The sequence below is a fragment of the Hippocampus zosterae genome, chromosome 10 (genome assembly GCF_025434085.1).
Source record: "Hippocampus zosterae strain Florida chromosome 10, ASM2543408v3, whole genome shotgun sequence".
In the NCBI taxonomy this organism is placed as follows: Eukaryota; Metazoa; Chordata; class Actinopteri; order Syngnathiformes; family Syngnathidae; genus Hippocampus; species Hippocampus zosterae.
Genome location: NC_067460.1, coordinates 22,625,943 through 22,651,346, shown reverse-complemented (window position 1 = coordinate 22,651,346; position 25,404 = coordinate 22,625,943). Strand labels below are relative to the sequence as shown.

Here is a 25,404-nt window from a genome sequence, read left to right as displayed (position 1 = left end):
GCTTTGGAAAGCGTGTGTGAAAGAAATTGTTTGTAGCTCTGCCTACGCAAACGGAGACAACAACCGCGTTATGCAACTTTACACTTCTTAAAATAACATTTTGTGGTAAGTTTATGAAGTCCTGTTTCACTTTCACAATGAAGACAAATTGATACGTAAAAAATGCGATTACACGCATGGAGTCTTGTTACACCGGAGGTAGAAAGGGATTTGTGCAGAAATAAACAGGGAATAGACCTCAAGCTGTCACGTCCCGTGGTTGCCAGCAGAGGGCGGACTTTCTGCACGCCGTTTACACACCTGTCACCCATTAGGGAGTAATTGCGCAGCCTTTATTTGGACGCTCTGGCAGTCTACTCACTGCCGGAGAATTCCACGCCGTGCCAAAATTTCTCTCGCCCAATTCCTCCTTGCATTTATTCATTGCCTCTTAGCCTTGTGCTGTATTTACGGGTCGTTGTTTCCTCTTGCGAGTGAAACTTATATTCATTATTCTAATCTGACCCTCCTTGCCATCTTTTTCCGCAAGCGTTTTCTGTTGTCCTTTTATTTTATCCCTGGTCCCTATTTTGACCAGCGCTTTTTGTTATTCTCCCTGTCGGGTTATTTTGTGTTCGTTATTAAAGACTCCTTTTGTTATCTGACAGGATCTCTTTTTGTGTCTGCTATTACGGGGAACCACTTCCTTATTTTGTTGTGCACGGAGCGATCATTCTATCGCTTCGGGCACAACGTGACACAAGCATTTAGAAGAAAAAAAAAATTGGGGATCTTTCCTGCTCGTCATGTCAAGTCGGCATCGCCATCAACTGTTTTTAAATAGAAAATCAAAATTAGGAGGCGAATCTCAGATTGCCACGATTATGAGGGAGAGAAATAGCGGTTACATTATTTTAAATCTCTGTAGATGTGAAAGAAATTGAAAGTAAGTTCCACGAGACCATCATTAAGAATCACATTTTGCATCCTTACACGGGGGTAATAACAACCGTAATTCCACTGCACACTGTATAAAAGCCTTTTTTTTCCTAATCCATTATTAGCCATGTTGTCCGGGGCATATTTATGACTCATTATCAGTAACGAGGAGCAAGCTCTCAGTCTGATATTGATTTTTTCCTAGTGGTTCTTGCGAGCAGGCGGTCTGCTGAGCCAATAAAGTGTTGAGAAGTCAAGAGGTGACAAAACAACAGCATTTTGCAGGAACAAGCAAAGTGGATATGCCATGTTCAGCTAAACAATGATTTAGCAGAATCAGCTTCAAGTGGAAGAGGAAAAAATAAAAGTGACGTGGAATGTTTTGGCGGAAGTAAGGAAGGAAAGGACGGAAGTAAGGATGCATGGATAAAAAGCGGGTCTGAGAAATGGAAGGCATGGAGGAACCGAGGAAGGCAGGAAGGATCTAAGTATGCATGAATAAAAACACGTCTGAGGGAAGGAAGACGGCAAGGAGGGTGGAATGGATGAAAAGCAGGAAAGTCGATTTGAGGAGATAGAGGAAGGAAGAAAGGATGCATACAGTACATAAAAGCAAGTTTAAGGGAACGAAGGAGGGAAGAAAGGAACCATGGCAGAAAAGGAGATTCAAGTGAAGGAAGCATGCGTGAATAAAAAGTAGGATTGAAAAGAAAGAGGACAAGAAGGAAGGCAGAGAACTGCTTTAGGGAAGGACGCATGAATCAAAAGTCGGTCTGACAGAAGGAAAGAAGGAAGCAAGTCAGGGAGGGAAGAAAAATAGATTCAAACAAAGTAAGGATGTCAGCATGAATAAAGAAGCCAGTTTGAGGAAAGGAAGGAGGTGAAAAAGGCAATGAAGCCATTTATTTTGAAGAGCCACGCAAGATGAAACAATATTCAAATGTTTCGAGATCATCGCTTGCGGTACATGTCGCCTTTTCATGCATCAATTTGAACCTTTTCTAAGGCATCGTCGACTCGCAGGTAAGTCGGCATTGATTCGTCTCGACGTCAACGCGCTATCGTCGGCTGCCGACGAGCAAAACCGCCCCCCCCACCCCCCCGTCCCTTCGTCTGGAGCCACATTCCCGCTAATGATCGCCGGCAGCACGGCATAAAAGAAATATAGGGGCCGCTCGCACCTATAATCACAACGACAGACGCCGCGCCCTGAAGAAATTAGCCCGGCTCGTTAAAGTAGTCCTAAGCACGCGCTCCCGCCAAATGAACGCCTAATAAACATTCCACCCTCGTCATTATGATCGAATAAAATCCCCCATTTCACGCCGAGGGTGTGAAATGACCTTTATTAAAAAAAGCGCGGCGTGTAGATTGGTTTCGGGAGGGGTAGGGTGGGGGGGGCCGCATTGGAGACAAGTGAGGGAGGGCGGAACCATGCAATTGTACGGCTAAATATTTATCTGGTCCGCAAATGGCACCCGCAGCAAGGTTAGTCGAGAGCTATTTCGTCACAAACTGAAACACCTCGACAACAGCCGAGATGAACTCATTTACTTGCCAGGCCATTTGGGAGCGTTTTAACGTTCCAGACTCGTAGAGGCGCCTCGGTTAATCGGCAACTAGCCGCTGAGCAAATTCGTTGATAACTTCGTAAAGACATTTCTTGAAATCTGCAGCAAAAATTTATAGCAAGACGGATAAAAATGCCCTCGGCTTGAATAAAGAAACCGATTCACCAATTACTAAAATAATTAATTGCAGCCCAAGAATATTGGCTTCTACGGCAATATATTGTAAACATCGAATCTCCCAAAAACAAAGAGTCGACTCTCTTCTTTTGTCAGAAAAAGTAGAATTTGGGTTGGATTTACCAAAAATAGTGGTTTGTGACCTAAAAGGGGAGAAAACCAAGATTTTAGGAACAGAAAAAAAAAACATGTGGACAATGACACCTCAAATTATAACACAACAAAAACAAGAGTTAGGCTTTCGTTGGGAAAAATGATCCGTTCATTACATATATGCAACTACGTTTCAGGTATATTCATTCATTCATTCATCTTCCGAGCCGCTTGATCCTCACTAGGGTCGCGGGGGTTGCTGGAGCCTATCCCAGCTGTCTTCGGGCAGTAGGCGGGGGACACCCTGAATCGGTTGCCAGCCAATCGCAGGGCACACAGAAACGAACAACCATTCGCACTCACACTCACACCTAGGGACAATTTAGAGTGTTCAATCAGCCTGCCACGCATATTTTTGGAATGTGGGAGAAAACCGGAGCACCCGGAGAAAACCCACGCAGGCCCGGGGAGAACATGCAAACTCCACGCAGGGAGGCCGGAGCTGGAATCGAACCCGGTACCTCTGCACTGTGAAGCCGACGTGCTAACCACTGGACTACCGGGCCGCTCAGGTATATTTATCATACAAAAAATATGGACTTATTTTAGGGGGCCGATTAAATTTTTTTCGCAATTCGTGGCAAGGCTCCAATTCCGGCAAAGAGAGACCCTCAATTTTCGCACCTTGAAAACAAGGACACCGTGCTCGTATGAGAGTAAAAACGAGGACTCGCCTAGCAGTCCACCGTTTGTAACCACAACGGTGTTTAATGTGATACAATTATGTTTTTACCGCCTTATATTTCCCTCACTCGCACACGAGCAACTATCCAAGTCGGAAAGGTCAACGCTGTGGAATTTCTCTTTCCATGTGAAGCAACGCCTTCCCCAGTATGAATTCTTCATGAGTGAGTCGAGAAGGAGCGTAATTAAAAAAAAAAAAAAAAGAAAACGGTGTTGCTGCAATCCAACACGGACAGTCGACGCGACACGCTTGCCTCACGTTGCATTGGCGAGTAAGCCGTTGAACAAGTGCGCAAAGCACCTGATGTGAAGCTGCTCGGTGGCTCCCCGGGGACTCTCGCCCATCTCACGCGATTCTTTGACTGCGATGCCCATCGAATGGAGTTTAGGGGGCTGATGCGGACCGCTTCCCTACAGCTGTGTGATGCGCCCAACCGAAGCAACAGATTCCTTGCTGCGTGCTAGCTACGCTGACATGAAAGGATTATGAACTCCAGTGTTGTTGTTGGAGATGTAGGCTTCAGAACTAAAGAAAAAAAAATACATCTGCTTGCAGTGCAGAACATGGTAAATAATGCTCAGCTTTTCTCACTGCGATCTGTTTGGTGCAGACACCACAAGTGCATTGTGTTGTTTTATGGCTTTAATATGGCAATATTGTCACTTTTATGGCGGCCCGGTAGTCCAGTGGTTAGCGCGTCGGCTTCGCAGTGCAGAGGTACCGGGTTCGATTCCAGCTGCGGCCTCCCTGTGTGGAGTTTGCATGTTCTCCCCGGGCCTGCGTGGGTTTTCTCTGGGTGCTCCGGTTTCCTCGCACATTCCAAAAATATGCATGGCAGGCTGATTGAACACTCTAAATTGTCCCTAGGTGTGAGTGTGAGCGTGGATGGTTGTTCGTCTCTGTGTGCCCTGTGATTGGCTGGCAACCGATTCAGGGTGTCCCCCGCCTACTGCCTGAAGACGGCTGGGATAGGCTCCGGCACCCCCCGCGACCCTAGTGAGGATCGAGCGGTTCGGAAAATGGATGGATGGATGTCACTTTTATCGTAAATTTTTTTTAGGGGCTTTATTTTCGTAGACAGGCACACTCGCGCGTATTTATTTTCGTGCCGGGACCAGTCTACTTTATCGCGTTATCATTAGACCTTCCGGCGCACACTATTCCACACCCCCGGCGCACCTGGCAATTTGGTGGCGGAAGTTAGATTAGACTTTAAACCGGGTGAAAGCAGGTCTAAGTTGTGGTGCAGGTCGTGAAATGAGATTTTGGTAAGGGCGGTTGAGGGACGATTGGGGTGGTTGTCACACAGATGCACAATTGAAGGCGGTCTCTGAGTGGATAACCGCGCACCTCACCTGTGTTGGCTATGTTCACTCCCACAACGGTGCAAACGCCTATTTCTAACCATTGTACGAAAATACCCAAAAATATTCCACTGCGCGGAGGTTCTCAGCACCACTCTACACTCTTAGCAGCCGTGGCTAACATTGGCTTGTTTAAAGTGCTAATGCTAGCTTTGAGATTAGTATATTCATTTTTGCTGCAACCATGCTTTTGCTTTTTTAATGTTTTATATCAATTCCATTTCCAGCTATGCATAGCTTGTCATCATTGGTTCGACTGAACTATAAGCCCAAGTTTCTTCCTAGAAGCCACTTGAAATGGGCGGACACATTGAGCACAAGGTGAAGGTTAACTTGTGCCACCTGGCCAAGGCACTTAAGTGGATGTAGGATCAAAAATGTTGCGCCCATTTAAGTGCGCCAACTCATGTTCCAGAGGGTAAGCGTAATTTCACTTCTTGTCATCATGGGTTCATAGGTTCAGCCACTGCTGAAAATGGGAGCAAGTTAATCTGGAAGCCAGTTGAACCGTAACACCGGCCCCGTTCCGACAGAGAGTTGGCGCATTTTCACTGCAATCCCCCCACCCCACAAATGCCGATACCATAGAATTGATGGTATGGAGTCATTTTGGGCCGCTAAATGTCATTTTACTGTCCCGGTAAAAGCACAACAAGAAAGGAAAAAAATAAATAAATAAAATAAACATACCGGAATGATTTTATTATGTTTAAATGTATTTAAATGAAGAAAATTGCACAAGAGGAGATATGAGCTTGAGGTAAACAAATTAAACTTATAAGACGTGCCTATGTCAAGAAACACCGAAATTCAAATAAAATGTATGAGTAATGGCCAGTCAAAGAGTCGGTCAATTATTTTTGGGAAACCTTATTCATGCAACCCATACCACACTGTCGAGTTGGAGCTTCGTGGTTACGTCAAATATTTGACATAGTCTTTGCACAGTTGAGGTTAGGGCTGATATTCTCATCTGAGCTCAAATTTGCTGAGGGCTCATGGCCCTGCAAGTTTTTATCATCTGCTCCAAATAGTTTTCCAACGCTCATCAAACACACTCAGGGCCCACACGTCTGCCGAGAACAACGGCTGCCTTTATTGGGCACTGTTATTTCAGGGTCATTGGAAACATTCCTGCGTTCACGTGACAGCACAGAAGCTGCCCACAGGGCCAAGTCACTGTACAAACACACACACGCACAAGTCACTGTACAAACACAAACACACACACACACACACACTTAATTCTGCCACACACACTTTGGACAGTGTTGTTTCTGTCCGAGGTCTGAAATGGTTATGGTTGATTTTGAAATGTGTTTAAAGGCCGTTGAAGGAAATGTAAACCTAAAGAAAAGTGTCAACGTGGGAAATAAATTGGAGTCCGCAAAGCCAAACAGCACTTAAGGGATCGGGAGGCCTTTGTTGTTCATTTTAAAAAGCAGCAGGAGAAGACGTGAATTACAATGTGAATTAAAACCTGGCACTTATGACTGAGGGTACAATACTTGTACATATAAGCTCCATCAACAACAACACAAAAAAAGAACAAGAGCAGATACTTTCGAATGTGTGCAGCCTTATCGACTTGCCAAAGTTTATACGAGAAAAAACAAAACAAAACACTATTCCCCCCCAAGCAGTCTTAAATACGCGTGTTGCAGCATTTGTATCCCAGTGTTTCCTATTGTCTTGTTTTCTGGTGAACGAAAACAAAAAACTCTCATTAAGCAGAACTTATCAAACACATGGACCAGATACAGCTGATTTGAGGCTAGCTCGTATGTACAACAAACATCATAACTTTTTCGTCTGCATTTACACTATTCGTATTTGTGTACTAAAATCTCTTTATTTGAAGTAACCTAGGGTCGATTCACACACCCCGGTGGAACTAACAGGGTACAATTAAAAGAGATGTGCAAATGTGTCTTCTGTCACAGGGCACCATGTTGTATCTAGCTTTGGCTAATTAGCTAGCTTTGCAATGTCTGTGCTAGCCACATTTACACTGTCGGTATTGGCTACATTGAAACCAATAACAAGCGTTACACAAACATCATTTGTATTCTTTCATTTTATACCAGATGTTGTATATAATGTTAAACTCTTAGCTGCCAGTGAAGTATGAGAAGCGATTGGAGTAGCCACTTTTACATAAACTATTAGCTTGCTTCAACTAGACCGACATTATTTGTTTTATCTATCTTAATGACCCATTTATTCCCTCATTTTACTGCACTAAATTGGCTTTGCAGTGTGTTTAAACAATGTTTATCGTTTGTGTACTGGATAGTTTTACAACATTTGGTTTTTCCTCAGCTACCTCCCCACTCCTGTGAACCCTTTCTATTCGAGATCAAGCTATGAAGATGCCCAATTTGCGAAGACAGAACCGTGGATATGCCGCGATTCGCTGTATATGTTTTCGCTAGCTCCACTTTAGGTATAAACTGGCTCTACATACACCAGTGTGTTGCTTTTACAGTGATTTCCACCATGATTAAGCACTTTGCCTCTGTTCTGCCAACTAGCAAGTTGACCACCAGCAGGTGAATTAAATCAGCAAAGTACTTTAAAAAGAGTGAATTTGAGAAGTCTTGGTGTCTATGCCAATCATGGCATGATTTTAAGCTTGGCCTCCCAGCAAGGCATCAGCCAATAAATGCCGTCATGCCTGGATGCAGCCCGAGCAAATTGGACCTGTGGAACAAGTCAATCCGAAACGCTTGAGGTGAAAGGAAAGACAAAGTTTCTTCCCCATCTGCTGTCAGATGTTTGCGCTTTCAGCAAAAAGCCTTATCGGTGAATCTATTTTTATACCACTTATTGAGTCCAGATGTGAAAGGGGAGAAAAAGGGAGTTGGACCAACCTGAATTTGATTTCTGACAATGACAAAACAGAAAAGGAAACCAAAAACAAGAAGGTTCCACCCACACGCCCACCTCCAAATGTCTCACTGGCTGCAACATGTTGCATTATTAAAATCAAAATAAAATGAACGAGGAAACATCTTGCAGAGACATTCATTCCATATTCTTCCTTTATCTGTAACCAGTAGGTGTGCTCCGATACCACCAAAAAAATATTAAATTATATATATTGTATATATAAAATGAACATATAAACTTGGCTCGTACCATGGATTTCAAATCACAGTTTGGGAACAAAACAAAATTCAGTAATAAAACAGAAGTGATTTTCCCATGCGCAACAAAGATTTTATCGTCTTTAAAAAACACCGAGAGATATAGAGAGAGAGTGTAAAAGTCACAGAAGTGCAAATGATGACTTGCTTGAAAAAACAAAACACCTGTTGTGAACATTGTGGTTCAGCTCCTCGTTAAACTAAAATCGTGAAGCAGTCGGACATCCAAAAGTTTGAAGAAGCTCAAATGAAGTTTACGTTCTTTTTAAATGAATCCTGAAATGTCGGCGGAAAACACGATGTGGCGTGCGAGGGTTGGCCAATCTGCGTTGTAATTGTGAATCAAAGTTTATCTCAGCCCCAGTTCATTTGTTGTTTGTTTTTAATTTGCCAAGCAACCAACGGAGCAAATTATATTTCACGCAGGCAGCGCTTTATTGGCAGTGAGTGGCTAGTCTAATGGCAAATTCCATAAAAGCACATTCATCTTGTTTGGATTTACAGCTCGTTCAAAAGAGTCTCTGTCCTCTCGCCTAATGGACATTTAAATCACGCAGGCCGGAATGGGATCGGTTAATAACGCGCATTTTCAATGCCAGGTCTATATCGATGGGGCCCAGACACCCGTGCAACACCCCCCCCCCCACCCCCCCAATAAATAAATAAACATTTTAAATTATTTACGACGGCCCCATTCGCACCAAGGTGGCAGGGTGATGGGCAGTAAACCCAGCGGCGGGTTTGGGGATTTGAGACCAGCCATCCGTCCGTCTGTCTGTCCATTTCGGATTTTGCTTCGCCCGCTCTTCTGATTTCAACTCTGCCCTTGTTTTTTTTCTCTCACAATTCAGGTTTTCCGTCTCGTTGGAACATTGCGTCCTCGCCTCATTACGCGCGCCGAGATGGCCGAGGAAACTGCCGTGTAAGTTGCCGCGTGTCCAGCGCTGATCAAACTTGACAGCAACTAAGCGGTCAGCGGGAGGCCATACGCGGCGAGGAAATCACAGACCTCCACCTAGGCTGAACGCGTCACCCGTTCAGGGGTGTCAAACTCATTTTTGTCGCGGGCCACATTTCTATTACCGTTTCCCTCGGAGGGCCGTTATGACTAGAAGCCTATAAAGAACTGTTTATTCAACTATTGTTTACCGGTAAGTTACTGTCATGAGGGGTTTAGTCACAAGAAAATTATTACAATACAGTTTCTCCGTTATTTATTACATCTAAGAATTATTTTGGAAAATAATCTAAGAAAAAATTTGGAAGAGATTATCACAACCATGGCGGCCCGGTAGTCCAGTGGTTAGCACGTCGGCTTCACAGTGCAGAGGTACCGGGTTCGATTCCAGCTCCAGCCTCCCTGTGTGGAGTTTGCATGTTCTCCCCGGGCCTGCGTGGGTTTTCTCCGGGTGCTCCGGTTCCCTCCCACATTCCAAAAACATGCGTGGCAGGCTGATTGAACGCTCTAAATTGTCCCTAGGTGTGAGTGTGAGTGCGAATGGTTGTTCGTCTCTGTGTGCCCTGCGATTGGCTGGCAACCGATTCAGGGTGTCCCCCGCCTCCTGCCCGAAGACAGCTGGGATAGGCTCCAGCACCCCCCGCGACCCTAGTGAGAATCAAGCGGCTTGGAAGATGAATGAATGAATATCACAAGCATCATGAAACTTGACATATATGATTTGCTTTCATGGGGCACATGAAATGATGTGGCGGACCAGATCTGGCCCCCGAGCCTTGAGTTTGCCACCTGTACATTCGATAATAACACTTATAGGGCTGGATGATTTAGACAAAAAAAAAAAATCATGATGTTTTGGCCTTCACTGAAATCATCACCATCAAAACAAGTATTCACAGATGTCAAAGTCTCTTTTCGTTTGTGTCTGCTGTGTTCGCTCCCCTCTGACATCGAAAGAAAGCAGAAACCGGCCAAAACTATCGATGCAACGCCAGTAATTACGACCATCCTATTAACTAGGGCTTTGGCGCCGTCTTCTGCCATCGTCGGGCAATTTTAGACAGAGCACACAATTGAGCGAATCGGTGAGTTAAGATGGGTTGCACGGGGGAATTTGCAAAGAGGAAATTGCCAAAAGGCTGATTCACTGCGTTGCTTAAAAGACGCACGGATGTTCTACTTCATCTTTAGCGAGCACACAGGTGACCCGTAGCTCGAAAGGGCAACGCCGTCGTAAACATTTTGCTGCACTTTCACTATCAGACAGGGAGGAGGTGCGAGGGAGACGGATCTCAAATATATTATTGCCCTTCTCTTCAAACCGTGAGTAGGTTAGATTTTATCACTCAATATACTAAATGGTAAAATGCGGCATCGGTGTATGCCGCATTTATGGGCTGGCAGTTTGGTGGTAGATTGTAAAGCCCAAAAAAAAAAAAAAAAAAAAAAAGGGTTTACTGAGGAAAATCTAAAATGTTTTTTTGGCCTTCAACGCCAATGTCTGCATCGTCGCTCGTGTCTCAACCTTTGGGCACAGACATCGCTGCTATTTTCTTCTCCCTTAAGAACAAGGATGACAGGGTGAATATGAACGCAGTAATATACAGCGGCGGCAAAAGTACTGCGGTGCCTTGCGGTTCGAAACGACGTTAGTTTTTTTTTAGATACAAGCCATTAAATTGTGAGCAAATCAATATGTGCACACAAATGATGGAGCAACACAGGTAGACACGCAATTTGAGATGATTTGTAAGCATGGATATATTCTTTATCTTCTGTGAAAAATGACAACCGTTACTGCGCCTTGCTCAGGAGTTTTGACCGGCTCCATGTACTGTGTATCTTTTTTTCTCACCTCCCACTGGTACTGCATGACAATAAAAAGACAAGTCTTATCTGTCCTGGCACATGGCAAAGAGGCTATAAACACAAATGCTCCCTTTTTTTTGGTTTGTTTTCATTAATTTCAGTATCACGCCATGCCCAAAAAGTATTGTATTATTCTTGCGATGAGACGCTTGAATAGTAATGAGTCATCTTGATGCAAGGCTTGTTACCGTTTTCCCTGTGGGTGGCTGATAAACACGAAGCTAATGCAACAAAGGATTATTATCATCATTATTATTAAGCAGGTCTAAAATGTTTTCAAGTTCACATTGAGCCATTCCATTGCGCTGTGACAATTTCCCCCCCCCCCCCCCCCCCCCAACAATCACAAAAAGAACAAAAGCAAAAACAGAAGATTGGAACGGCAAGCGACGCACTTCTCCAAGTGATTCAAGCAGCCAGATGAAAACAACAAAAATAAGTGGCCGTCGTCGAGGGGTAGCAGTTGCTACTTTTGACTAGCTGAGGAACTGCATTCACTTTCTCGGCGGGTGAGAGGGGACGATTAATGTGTAACTGACTTTTTGGGACTCGGTAGTCAGCCATCGAGTGTGAAATCTCACAACCGCGTCAATCTTTTGTCAGCTGCCCATTTCTGAAAATGTTTTTGTGACATCACAACAGGTCCGAGTTAGCCCCAAGGTCAACATGAGTATCCCCACTGACGTGTTCTAAAAATCGCTCAATGAAGGAAAATATGAAACATTTATTTGTTTAAACGTCACATGGTACAGTTTTTTCTGTTGTGAATATATATATTTTTTTTCACCGAAATATTTTTTTTAAAAAGGTAATTTTAGAACAATAACTTTCAAAGTATGACACCCCAATATTTTTGCTCACCTTCAGAATCCAGTATTTGCCCATGCCTCGTACTTACACTGGATGACACCTAAGAATTCATGGGGTGTCTGAACTTTTTTTTTTTCATGACAAAAATGCACATAGGTGTTTCTCACAGGATGGAGACGATATGAAATGCGTGAAGTGCTGCCTCCATGAGAGAAAATGCGATTACTGTTTTGGAACAGGCGGCCCGGTAGTCCAGTGGTTAGCACGTCGGCTTCACAGTGCAGAGGTACCGGGTTCGATTCCAGCTCCGGCCTCCCTCTGTGGAGTTTGCATGTTCTCCCCGGGCCTGCGTGGGTTTTCTCCGGGTGCTCCGGTTTCCTCCCACATTCCAAAAACATGCGTGGCAGGCTGATTGAACACTCTAAAATGTCCCCTAGGTGTGAGTGTGAGTGCGAATGGTTGTTTGTTTCTGTGTGCCCTGCGATTGGCTGGCAACCGATTCAGGGTGTCCCCCGCCTACTGCCCGAAGACAGCTGGGATAGGCTCCAGCACCCCCCGCGACCCTAGTGAGGATCAAGCGGCTCGGAAGATGAATGAATGAATGTTTTGGAACACATTTTGCTCCAGAATGATGTGATAGTCTTGAGATTTCCTTGATTGCTAACAACCTGTGCCGGGTATAAGCAAAGCAGCCCCAGAACACAACAAAACCTTCCGTTTGTTTCACAGTAGGCACGGTGTTCTTTTAATTTTTTTATTTTTTTTAGCAGTTTCATATTTCAACATCAGTTCAATCGTTAAACGTTACCAAGCTGCATTCTTACCAAGCGTCGTCTCTCCTCTTCCACCGTGTTGAGCAGCTTGGAGAACTCCTTGAAGGACTGCGCTGCAATGGAATTACGAAGAAACTTTGAACACAGACGGCAGTTTACAGATGCAACGGCATTAGTTAAACAAGGGGCGTCAACGCCGTGCGCAGTGCGTCGTGGCGGAGTCATTAAACGTCAGATGCTCCCGGCTCGCCGCAAGCATCAGAGCCAGGCCCTAAAATTTTTATGGAAACTGCAGCCTCCGAGCTTTCGCCTCGGCATATTTTAGAATGCAATAAAGTTACGCAGCTGTCGGAAGATAAAATGTTAAATAAACGAACACCCAAAAATAAATAAATAAATACATTTTTTTTTTAAAACCCGCAAAGACCATTGATTACATCCCCTTTATTTCCCTTCCCTCGCCCCACCTGCGGCTTATATTACAAGCTGCGAGGTCGGTTGAGGGAAGCCTCTTGGCCTGCCCGTCACTGCTCGCCAACTGGCCGCTGATACCAATACCAGCCGGGCATGGGGGAGCCATGCATCATTGCAGACACGTTGGCCCATTTAGACAGCAAATCCTTAAAGTGAGGCGAGCAATGATTTTTTTTTTTTTTTTGCTCATCCCGCGCTCCCATTAAATCCACCGGCTCCTTTATCAAGCACACAAAAGCTCTCAGGGAACCGCTGATGACACTCCAAAAACAGCCAATCGGAGTCAAGGGTTGGTGCAACGTGCATATCACTTTGGCGGGTGAAGAAAAGACAAGTGCAGACAACCTTGAAAAAGAAACCGTACCTACTAAATGATTGCATGCTTAAAGAAGACATATTATCATACAATTTCAAACAGTTCCCAGACGTCTATGTCATTCTGAGGTCAAAATATTTATTTTTTCTATGGAACGTACCCTCTGTTCTTTGCTCAGAAGTGCTTTTTTTTCCCCTCCATCTTTTGGGCACTTTCTGTAATAACTAAGATGTCACACCGTGCTATGTTTAGCCTGTGTAGCTAGCGGAAGCGACAGAGTTTTTGTCATTAAATCATCTGAATTTTGTTTTTCAGGAAAATGTTGGAAGATAAGTTTAAATAATATTGACGTGATCTGTAAGAATAGTCAATGACATATTTACAGTTATCGTTGCTACTTGCAAATGACGTGATCGATTGCTGCTTTGTTCCGGTGGCTGCCAGTCAAGCTAGTAGCGGCTAAACTGCTAGCGCTCCTTGGGCAGGCTGTGGAAAATGCGCTTTACATATCATCACTTGGTCGCTACTCCTTCAAATATTTCAACGGGATTTTTGTATTGCCTTCTTTTGGACGTCACGCCTTACACAACGGCTTTAGTTCGACGGCGTCGCTTCGGAGGTACCGCCACACAAGTAGCCTCATTTTCTGTAGCTAACGCCAAGTCACGGATGCTCGTTAGACGCGTTGAGACGCAAGTTCAGTCATTCTTTGCATTTTACTTCTACTTCCGGTTTACTTCTTCAATTTGCGAAAGCAGAGAAGGAAATGGTCGACTGAGTGGCTGCTGTCACGCACATTTTCGCTGCACCAGATCACGTTGATATGCGCACAGCACGCATCTGTACCGATACCAGGCCACAGATAATGGCTTGGAAGCACTGCGATAACAGATACATCAGATTTTCCACAGTATGAGTGGACACGTACCCTATAGAGACTTTTTTTTTTCCTGCAAGAGGAAATGTAACTCACGTTAGCAGGGTGATAGAGATTTAAAGCTCGCCTCGCACGCGAAGGCTGTGGGATCGACTTTTCAGGAGAAGGGCATGCAACTTGAAAAAAAAAAAAATCTGTCATCGCATTAATCCTTTGGTGGTATCGATTTTCCGCAGAATGGGAATGTCATGGAGCCGAATCGATGGGAGGTCAGGTGAACCCGTGCGACGGCGAGTGCACGGGGTTTCAGCGTGCCGCGGTTGAAGTAGGGAGCATCAAAGAGAGGCCGGCGACGAGACCAGTGTCGGTCGAGGGACTTGCATGGTCGGGCTCAACTTCACTGATGACTGGATTGATTTCCACATAGTGTTTCAAAAAGTAATCATGGCCTCTTTCTTTTTTTCCCCCTCCATCTGTGGTGGTGAGACGGAACGCTACGTTCTTGTATGTTCTCCGTTTTATGGGCCACAGCATTAGCTACATTCGCACAGTTTTCAGAGAAAGCCCCCCCCAAAAACAATCGATCGCGTCAATTATACATGCGGAAAACAGTTAGACACTGACTGAGGGGTACACTTCGCCGACTTCGCCACAGAACAATTCGCATTCGAGATGGAGATCACAATCATTAATTGATTGGTGCCCTCTTGTCTTGCGGACTTTGAGGACATGATTGGCGATTGATCACCCGAGTGTCGTGTCATTTGAACTCCCAAGAACGTGGCCTAGATGCACGGTTCGCAGCATTCCGAGGGTAATCCAAGTACACCTTTTATATTGAGTGGTACCAACTATAAGAAAAAAAACAACAACAAAAAACAAAAAAACCACGCCGAGACTCACAATACGTGCCAGAAAAAGCCAGGCTGAACTCACCAATGTTCACCTCATCATCCGTCTCAGCATCGCCGAGGCACTCAAACTGGAACTCCTGCAGCGATTGGGAAAACTTCTGGACAGCGGCAGAAAGATCTGACCAAGGAGAGAGCAGAAAAGATCAGGAAACCCAAGACCAACTTTGCCAATTTAGTCCCTGCTTGTGACCTGAGCCACGACCATGTTTACTTTTCATTGATCATGAACATTTCATGGTCCACTGATTGGGATATGCAAATTTATTGACCAACACCCGAATAAAACTGTCATCACTTTGTTCCCCATCATCCTGCCATAAAACGTAGACTTTTGCTCTCTGCCGGCTATGCATTTTCACACGTGATATTTGACACTTTTCAGAGCTGAGAGTTTCCTCACTTGGAATTATTATTCACACAGCCTTCATTTGTGCGTGGAGGCGGAGGAAATGATTTCAGAACATCTTTACTAATTAAAACATGTTGAAGGTGCTAAAATGTGCCTTAGGTTTATGTTTTCCGTCATGCGGAAGAAAGTTGTTTCAAAATGAAAGTGATGCAGGAGCTAATTTTCTGTATGAAATGTTGATTTTTTAAAAATTAAAACCAGTCGGCCATTTAAAGCAAACTTGCTGCAGCCCTTTCTACAAGCTTTTGCGATTTCAAATGATCACTTCTACAAAACACTCGGGATATCAAAACGTTAGCCATTTTGCCCGCAGACTATACATGTGGTCCACGTGAGCTACCAGCTACAATGGTAATGACCCCTGATGTAGCATATACGGTAAAAAGATGTGGACTGAGAAGCAAGCCTTGTGGAACACCACCATCTGCGGAGAAACCCCAGTTTACGACTGAGTGGCATTTCTCAAAGAACGGGATGATTTTAGATCACCAAACTGCATAAACACGCTTCAACGCCGTTACATGATATCGCTGTGCGCTCTTCAGCCAGACCTCAGATTGAAAGCCTCTTTGTGAGGCAGACTATACATGTGGTCCACGGGAGCTACCAGCTACAATGGTAATGACCCCTGATGTAGCATATCCGGTAAAAATATGTGGACTGAGAAGCAAGCCTTGTGGAACACCACCATCTGCGGAGAAACCCCAGTTTACGACTGAGTGGCATTTCTCAAAGAACGGGATGATTTTAGATCACCAAACTGCATAAACACACTTCAACGCCGTTACATGATATCGCTGTGCGCTCTTCAGCCAGACCTCAGATTGAAAGCCTCTTTGCGAGGCATCTACATTAGAGTGAACGATGACCGCTTGCAAATGCCGCCCCGAGTGCCGTCTTAGAGCTACGGTTCCAGAAGATGTATTACGCCTCCGACGCGCCGCCTACTTTGTCTGTGCGGCTGCAAATTTTCGGATCGATACCTCGCCGCCAGTCGAAAGGCGCTCGCGGGGCCATCAATAATGGGTGATCTCGGAGCGCTGACATTCAGACAGGCGAAAAACCGTCGGAACAAACATGAGATCGTGTGCTGTCTGATGCTTGACTTGGGTTCAGGAAAGCCGCCAAATACAGAAACAAAACATGACGCGTCTAAAAGAATCTTCATTGGATGCCATGGCTACAGAAGATTTGGTTGGACTTTAGACGCCACCTTTGAGGGATTATTTCTGAGATAAACAAACAGTTTCCTGATTCCTCACATAGTTGTGGTTCACGATCCATGAATTCACCTGGTCAATTATTATTTTGGGGCGGCCCGGTAGTCCAGTGGTTAGCACGTCGGCTTCACAGTGCAGAGGTACCGGGTTCGATTCCAGCTCCGGCCTCCCTGTGTGGAGTTTGCATGTTCTCCCCGGGCCTGCGTGGGTTTTCTCCGGGTGCTCCGGTTTCCTCCCACATTCCAAAAATATGCATGGCAGGCTGATTGAACACTCTAAATTGTCCCTAGGTGTGAGTGTGAGTGCGAATGGTTGTTCGTCTCTGTGAGCCCTGCGATTGGCTGGCAACCGATTCAGGGTGTCCCCCGCCTACTGCCCGGAGACAGCTGGGATAGGCTCCAGCACCCCCCGCGACCCTCGTGAGGATCAAGCGGTTAGGAAGATGAATGAATGAATGAATTATTATTTTGTTTTGCTCCTTCAGAAACTGTATGTACTCAGGTGCGTTGTAAAAGGTCATGTATTTTTTTTTTGTGTTGTTGTTATTCTTTTGGTACACAGCAGAGACAGGTTGACTTCTCCATTGACCATATTGTATTAGGTAAGGGACAAGAAGTTGAACAGATTGGTGGTTTAGGATCCATCAACTGTAACAGACAAACACAGTGCAGCTCAGGCGCTGGCTGGCGATCTTTTAAATGTTGCACTTTTAATTATGCAAAGCAAAATGAGTTACCTTGTGCATGAAAGGCAAAAAAAAAAAGAAAAAGATGCCCAGCCTTGCCTGGATAATTGTGTGGTGGTAATGAGTTGCAGAAATCCAATTTTAACAATACAAAGATTCTTCAACATAGGAGTGCTCAATCCCGCTCGAAATGATCGACAGACGCCGATGCTAATCACTAAATGCTCTCTTACAATAAGTGTTGAAAAAAAAAAAATCTAATTAACATTCCAGTATTTCATCCTTTTCTCCATTTACATGCATTTCGCTGCAAGTGGAATCACCGACAACACAAAGCAAACAACGAGGGGCAAGGGCTCGCTGACATACAGCAGCAAACACGAGAGACCCCATTAGCTTCCACTCTACAAGACAGCAGGGAAATAAGGGATAAAAGCCCCAAATAAAGCAGCCACTCGCAAGGCGTGCGCGCCAAGTAGAGATGTCACGGCTCCCCAGATAGCTCGTTTTCATCTGCGCTTGACAAAGGAGGGAATTTGTTGCCTTACACTTTGATTATATGTGGCCAACGGGAGCCGGGACGAGCCAGGGCGGGTGTGGAGGGGGGGGGGGGGGGGGGGTAATAAAAAATAAATAAATAAAGATAGCAACACGAGCTAGCCAAGGTCTAAATTGTCTTGCTGAGCTCACCGTCAGCGCGACAAGAGAGGAGACGAAAGTGTGATGAAAGCGTCGTTGCAAAGCGAGGCCCGGCAAAAGAAAACATTTTGCACTTATTAGAAGAACATTCAAGGTCTCAAAATAGCTGCATCTAATTTTATTACACTCGACAAGCATTTGATCCAGCCCAGCGTGAGATTATTTTGTGCTGAAATGATCCTTCGGCACAGCGGGGAGGTGGGGGGGGTGGGGGGGGCAAGAACAATATTAGCCATGGGGGCATCCTTGTGCGCAGGTTTAATCACACAAGTGATGCTCCGGGCTCTCGAATGGAGCGGCTACGCCACTTAGCAGCCGACGTGCAAAGACGCCCCCAGGGTGACCGCTGCAATCTCATCTCCACGGCAACGGCATGCCTGTCCAAAAACGCCGCATGCCGTCTCGGTGTTGCACGGTCTGCTTTGTCATTCAGAAGGCAACGATTAATGCAAAAGATGGGTCTGCAATATGCACCTCGTATTTGCACCACCGAACGCTTGAAATGAACTCCAAAGACTGACAGCAAAGTGCAGCCTCCACTGCCATTAGAACCACTGGCCTACATTTACATTCTAAACGCGAGTATTTGTTCCATGAATTTTTTAATGAGCACCACCTTGATGATGTCAGCATTTTTTCCATCCTCTGATCGGTTGGTGAGAGCAAAACCTGTGACGGCCAACTTCAAGTATCAAAACATCCGATCCAAAATTATTTATGAGGCACTTGAAAAACAACACCAATGACAGGGCTGTCCACAAATGGAAAAGAAGACAATAATAAAAAAAGAAAGCAATTAAAGCGCACAGAAACCTACACATCAAAACCGAATAAATTCTCAAGCCGATTTAAAGGCCAGTGGGAAGAAATGAGTTTTCAACGGAAGGAAGCAAAACAAGCCTGAAGCAATCTGCTTGCGTTAATACATTTAATAATCAGCATCTCCTGTGAGTGCATTTATTTTATTGGCGTTATTTTATACTGCCGTTGTGTTCTTCGATAACTATTGAGAAGTACAAGACTGCTGTCAGGCTGATGAATAAAAAAATAACAATCATAATAATAATAATAATTAAATTATGTGAAGTAAATTTGTAAATAGTACTGCGATTTATCCATTGTGTTCATATTGTATTTAATTGAAAGATGTTTGGTTTTTTTTTCTCTTTCTCCTTTCTTCTTTCTACATACATTCTTGCTGCTGGAGGATGTAAATTTCCCCAGTGTGGGACAAATAAAGGATATCTTATCTTATATTGGAAAAAGTAGGAAGTGTGAATATTTTCCGGATGCACTGCAAATCACTTTTGACGTCTTGTACCGTCTCATTTCTCAACATCAAAAGAATGTGGTCAAGGTGTTATTCTTGATTTCCGTACAGACTGAACTATAGGGCTCCATCTTTGACAGTGGGTTGAGGGTGGGACAAAAAAACAAAACAAGCACAAAAGCATGCTGCAAAGAACACATTTCATCACTGTTAATTAGGGCCCAAGACGTTTTCCAGAAGGGGAGCGCGCCGCTTTCTATTACGCTGCCCCGGATTAACGGTGGCGTGGGGAGAAACGACGGGGCGCATTGTGCCACTTTGATTGAAATGAAACGTGGAGGCTTACCCCCCCCCCCCCCCTCTTCAGGTAAGTCTCCTTGCACTCCACATTGCAGCAGTCTGTCAGTCGCACGACAGGGGGGCCCCCCCAAGTCTAAAAGACAAGCCCGTGAGATCACAGAGTGTACGCAACTTTTCCCACCACCATGTAGGCTGGGAAACCAAAAACCTTCCGTTACTCATCTCATTCTCTATACTGGAAATATTGAACAGGTTTTAGTATTCAATCAATCTGTGTCAGAAAGAAAGGTTTTTGGTCACAACTTTTTGTGATTTTCTGAAATTAAATCTACTCCCATCCCTGGGCCCTTCTCAATGCTCAGTGATTGACACACATCCGTGCCACTGCTATCCCCGTTTTTATTTTTTTTTATCGTAAAAGAATTTGACTTTACCTCTATTATTTTTATATTGCATCATAATTGGCTGGAGTTTAAAAAAGTAACACAACTAAAATAGCGAAATCAGAAAATCAACTTCATCTCTGCAACATGACTTCATCCAGTGCGTTCCACAGATTTCAGTCCCTCGGCGCACACACACACAGAATAAAGAAGAATAAACACCCCCGCAGTAAACCAGAGTGATGTCAGGCCAAATGCAATGCAAGGGAGGGTGCGGGTGGGGGGGTGGGATGGTTACACAAGCAAGCATGTTTACAGGACACTTCCTGTGGCAGAGCCTCAGAAGCGTCATCTGTCCTCACATCAATGCGGAGACGTCCCAGAGCGCCAAAGCCGACGTGATAACGGATCCGTATTATTATTTTAATAACTTTGCCCTTATCGCATTGCTCGGCTAAAATATGCACCGTGTCGGTACGATTGAAAATGCTGTTTACAGACATATATAATAACATTGTGCATAGCGTCAACCATTCATTAGTGTCTGTCCCCCCCCCCCAGAGAACTGCTGAGCATGCACAGGCATGCATCAGGTGCAATAACGTGCCATCATGAAATAAAATGATGGCCTGCCATGGACTCGATTTATGTTGATAAATTGCATTCACGTGATAGATTCGTGACAGCAGTGTCCAGCAGATGGCAGTGTGGTGAAAACAACAACAACAACAATAAAAATCAACTTGCAGTTACAATAAACCGTATTGTCGTGGATCAGGTACCCACTTTACCACTGCTAGCATTGGCAACAACCCTTCACATCATTTATTATGCACACATAAGGGCATTTGGTTAACTACTTGCACATTGTAGAGTCGCCAAACGCAACAATCTCCATGCTACGTCATTTGGGAGAGTGCGGAATTTATGTTAAAATGTCAGCTTTGTGTACGGTAATTATTATTTTTGCCCACTAGAAGGGGTCATTTAAATTTCTCAGAGTTTTTGGGCCGCATATACACTTGCACAACATAATCAAGGTAACTCAGTGCACTTTACATAATTTTAAGTACAACATTTAAAAGCAGTGACATACAACAATTCAGGACATAAAAAAAAGCAAAGTGACGAAATAAAAAGTAGCGAACCAAAATGATGAAAAGAGTGTCTAGAACTACAAAAATGATTTTAAAAATGCCATGAAAGACCATCTTAGAAATGGGAAGAGGGGAAAACATAATTTTACACCTTTATTCGAAAACATTCACACATGTTACAGCTGCCGCTGTTGTGAAAGCGCTATATAAATCAGCATGTATTGTATTGTATTAATTGGTATGCTTTGGATCTTTATTTATTCATCTCGTTCACTCTGATGATAAAAGGACACCAACAAATTGGCTCACTATGATGCACACAAGTACAGAGAAGAAAAAAAAAAGGATTTAAGGGTGATTTTAGGGGGCGTACCTCATTAGGGAGCGTCTTTAACTCAGCAAATCAGGAAATTATGGTAGCTTTTTTTTTCTAACACCCAAAACAGAGTTGAAAATATCCATTAGCAAAACCACAACTACTGATGCTAACTTCAGACAAACTGAAGATGCATCATTACTGCCCATCGCCTTCTCTCTCGCTCTCTCTCCCTCCTCCCTCCCTCTCGCCCTCCTAGCCCTCTCTCGGCTCGCCAAGGCGAAATTAGTGTATTCAATTAGCGCGGCCGCACCGGGGGAATTAATACAAGTCAGCGGTGGTTACAGAGACCAGGTGTGAATATCAAGTAGCTAGCTGGATGCAGATGGATCTCACTTGCAGCTGGAATCAATTACCCTTGGCACAATAAATTCAGGATGCTTTGGACTGCCATTCATGTAAAGCTGCAAGAGAAACAGCCGGTGCTTGAAAGAGGCCAATCCATAGCAAAAGCGACATCATAAAGGTGGGGGAATTTTTAAAGTTGGAAGCGTTCCACAAGAATTTAGGGCAATAAACAAGGAATGAACCAGATTGAAAATTGGGCCTGAAGTCATTCACCGCCGTTGGATGTTTCATTTCGTCAACTGCAACGCAACAGTTTCCTGCCACCACAAAATAGATATGTCGACTCTGTTTTTTAACGAGTAGGCGTGCAGTCGCCCAGCTGATTAGTGTAATGACAAATACATCCCTGTAGATGGTGGTGTTACATCACTTTTGTATTTGAGTTCAAAACAGCTTTTGAGTGGACAAAGTTTCAGCGGTGAATTGTGTCGTCTTGTCGTGTCGATTATGAAGAAAAGAAATGCCAACAGGTTGGAAGTTGGACACGTTTCCGTACTTTATGTTTGAACACCATATGTATAGGTATGGATGGCACAAACAGTGTATGTGTCGCGACCGATATTAGAAAGAAGCGAATTTTTTCTGCTTTTTGACAAGAAACCTATTTTGGGTGAAACCATCATAAATTCTGCTGCAGATTACTCTACAGACTAAGGTGAAAACAAACTTTTCTGATGAAAGAAGAGCTTTTCGTTTGGCGGCTTATAGTGCTTATAATTACATTACACAATATTTGTGGCTGCGTCAAAATCCTCAGAAAATGACATCACAGTCACTTGTAAAGAAGTGTATTTGTAAGTAAAAGTTAAAAATATGCATTTGTATTTAAATACAGAACATAAAAATGAAGGACAAAATAGACATTTATTTTCAGATTACTAAAGAAGAAGAAAAACCTTAAATAGCCTTATTTAAAATAAATAAATAAAAATCTTACGGATGGCAGTTCTTCGAATGGCCATGGCGCCCAAAGTTAAAAACCATCAATGATTTACGTCTAGCTTTCCATCAGCAGTCGTTCTTTCCACTTTACTCCAACTCCAGACGATTCGGTTCGACCCATTTTCAGCTTTTCCACACAAACCGGGCCTGTTAAATCCAATCTGGGAGTATTTCAATCCCCGAAAAAACTCAAACAAGTGGATTTTATCAACTGGCTGGTAGAATTTGACATGGCGGACGAAAGTGAGGAAACAAGAAAGGCAGGATGTCTTTTTTTTTGGGGGGGGGGGACTCACAATAGGGTCAAGTCAAATGCCTTTCACCGGTTGGACACTTTGGTCATAAGGTGCAAGAAACTTGACGTGCAGACGCGTTTTCTTTTTTTTTTCTTTGTCTTTGGATTTTTCCCACTCCAAAAGCTACAAAAGCATTTCCATTGCGCCTTACACGAAATCCTTTCAACCAAACTCAACCACGATAAGGCACGTATGTCACTCCCGTAGGTTTACGGTTTCAAGGAATGTTCAGGGGGTTTCAAAACAAAGGGGTGGGGGTTTGGGGGGGGTCACATTGGGGCTTTTTGTGTCATCTTGGGTTTCCAATTGGGGTTTCAAGGGTTCCGGTTCCAAATGAGGTTTGAAGACAATCTTGGGCTTCCAAAATTTTAGTCTGAGTTAGTTCTAGGTTTGGGATTCAAGACAACTTTTTAGAACTGTTTAAATTGATTTTGAAGCATGGATTAGGATTTCAAAGTAAGGTTTCAGGACAGTCTTGGGGTTTCATGAGGCCGAAGCCTGGTCTAGGGCTTCAATGTCATATCTCAAACTTGGATTTTCAAGCCAGAATTAGGGTTTTCGCTTAGGGTTTCAAAGTCAAGGTTGGGATTTAAAATTGGGGTTTTGGTTTTAAATATTTTTTTTTTACTTCAAACCTGGATTAGGGTTTCGGGATTTCACTTGGAATTTCAAGTCAGCGTTAATTTTTCAAATATTAGTTGCATGTCTGAGTTATGGTTTTGAATAAATGATTCAAGCCAGCCTGTTTCTTTTCAAATATTGAGGTCGAATTTGGATTTACTGTGTGGAAATTATTTTTAACTGATTCATTTAAATCCGTTCCCCCACCCCCCATCCCCTATATTTCAACACAGTGTTAATATCCAAACTGCGTCAAGTTACAGAGGATGACAATACGATTAAAAAAAAACACTGCCGTCTGTATCAATGAACACGTAGGTTACTACACGATTGCAGTTTATTGATGTGTTTTTTTTTTGTTTGTTTTTTAACGCGGTACTGGGTATAAAAAGTTTGAGAAGCACTATTTTGGACAGAGTCAGTCAGAGCCAAAGCAAAATGTGGAGTAGTCGACTTGGCTCCCTCGGGGCCTCTCAAGTGCTCAGTGAGGCAAGTCTCATCTTGCAACCAACGAGAAGGACAAACAAACTATTCCAAGTGTTCTCAAATGGAATAAATGCCACTCAATAATCCTCGCAAATGACATTTGCGTGCATTATTACGCGCCCTTCGTCGTTCACCCGGCGTGTCGTTGCTTTTCACGTGAAATCAGACGTGTTTATTGGGTTTATTATCATTTCTTTGTTTTACTCACTCCTGAGGGCGCCGATGAGCATATTTCCATCCTTTATGAGCTCCTTGATGAACTTGTTGGTCCTCTCCAGTTCGAACTCGTGACACTTGAGACGCTCTCGGAAATCGGGACCGTCCAGAAAGGAGTCGCTAAACTCCAGCGTGGGGAGCCCCATGCTTCTTCTCCGGGCCAAAGGCTCTCCTTCCTTCGCCTTCTCCGCTCGCGTCCTCCTTCGCACACACCAAAAGAAAAAAAAAAAAAGAAAAAGTTATCCGCGACAAACTTTCGGCTCCTCTCCCACTCACTTCCGGGTCCCCGGCTGCTGTGGTTCGAAGTTGGAGGCTTGGGGGTTGGTTGGGGGCGGCATCCGTCTAATCACGGTGGTCGCGTGACTCCTGCTGGTGGCTGGGGGGCCCACGCCCACCACCCTTGTTACGAGGAAGGAAGGTGTCAGAATCCAAGGAGAACGACGTTTGTGTTTTAAGACGCGGTTCGGGTTTCAAACAAAGAGTTAGGATGTCGTAGCTGGGTTTCGAACTCGATGCTGATGATTCAAGTGGGCTTCCAAAGGCAGGCTTAGGTTTCAAAATTGAGTTTCAAGTCAGGTCGGGTTTCCAAGGATGGATTTTCAGCAGGCATTTGGGTTTCAAGACAGGTTTAGGGTTTCAAATGATGGCTAAAAGCCGATGTTAGCCTGTCAAAGTTGGGGTTCACATTTATGTTTCAAAACAGGGGAGGGGGTTTAAGTGGGGTTTTGAGACCGGGTCGGGATTTCAATAAAGGTGGGGATTTGAAACTGGGTCCGGGGTTTCAAATAAGAGTTAGGATTTCATGTCAGGGTTTCAAGCTAGGATTAGTGTTTCAAATGTACGTTTCAAAGTAGGGAACCAAGACAGGTACGTAAGCCAGGGTTCCATGAAGGGGCTTGGCTGTCCAATGTCTTCGCACCAGCAGAGACAAAAAAAAAAAGGTTTTAATAATGGGTGGCTTTGCTTTCATTTCCTCAGACGACCAACAGTGGCTGGCCCCACATTGGCCGTTTGGCCTCAAGTCGCATCCGGATAAATCATCAGAGAC

The 25,404-nt window shown here is 44.2% G+C and overlaps 1 protein-coding gene across 5 annotated transcripts in view; it reads right to left on the bottom strand.

Moving 5' to 3' along the window:
• The window catches only part of LOC127608903 (rho GTPase-activating protein 42), a 57,176-nt gene extending 32,489 nt beyond the window's left edge, over positions 1 to 24,687 (bottom strand). For 4 of the 5 annotated variants that reach the window (XM_052078397.1, XM_052078398.1, XM_052078399.1 and 1 more), the window contains exons 1-3: positions 24,349 to 24,685; positions 15,031 to 15,126; positions 12,479 to 12,540 (exon numbers count right to left, since the gene is read on the bottom strand). In XM_052078397.1, coding sequence (XP_051934357.1) covers positions 12,479 to 12,540; positions 15,031 to 15,126; positions 24,349 to 24,502 — 312 coding nt within the window. In that variant the 5' untranslated portion in view covers positions 24,503 to 24,685. Of the gene's footprint in view, positions 1 to 12,478; positions 12,541 to 15,030; positions 15,127 to 24,348 lie in introns of all 5 variants that reach the window. The other variant, XM_052078401.1, reaches the window with a different exon arrangement.
• Between the last annotated feature and the right edge of the window lie 717 nt (positions 24,688 to 25,404).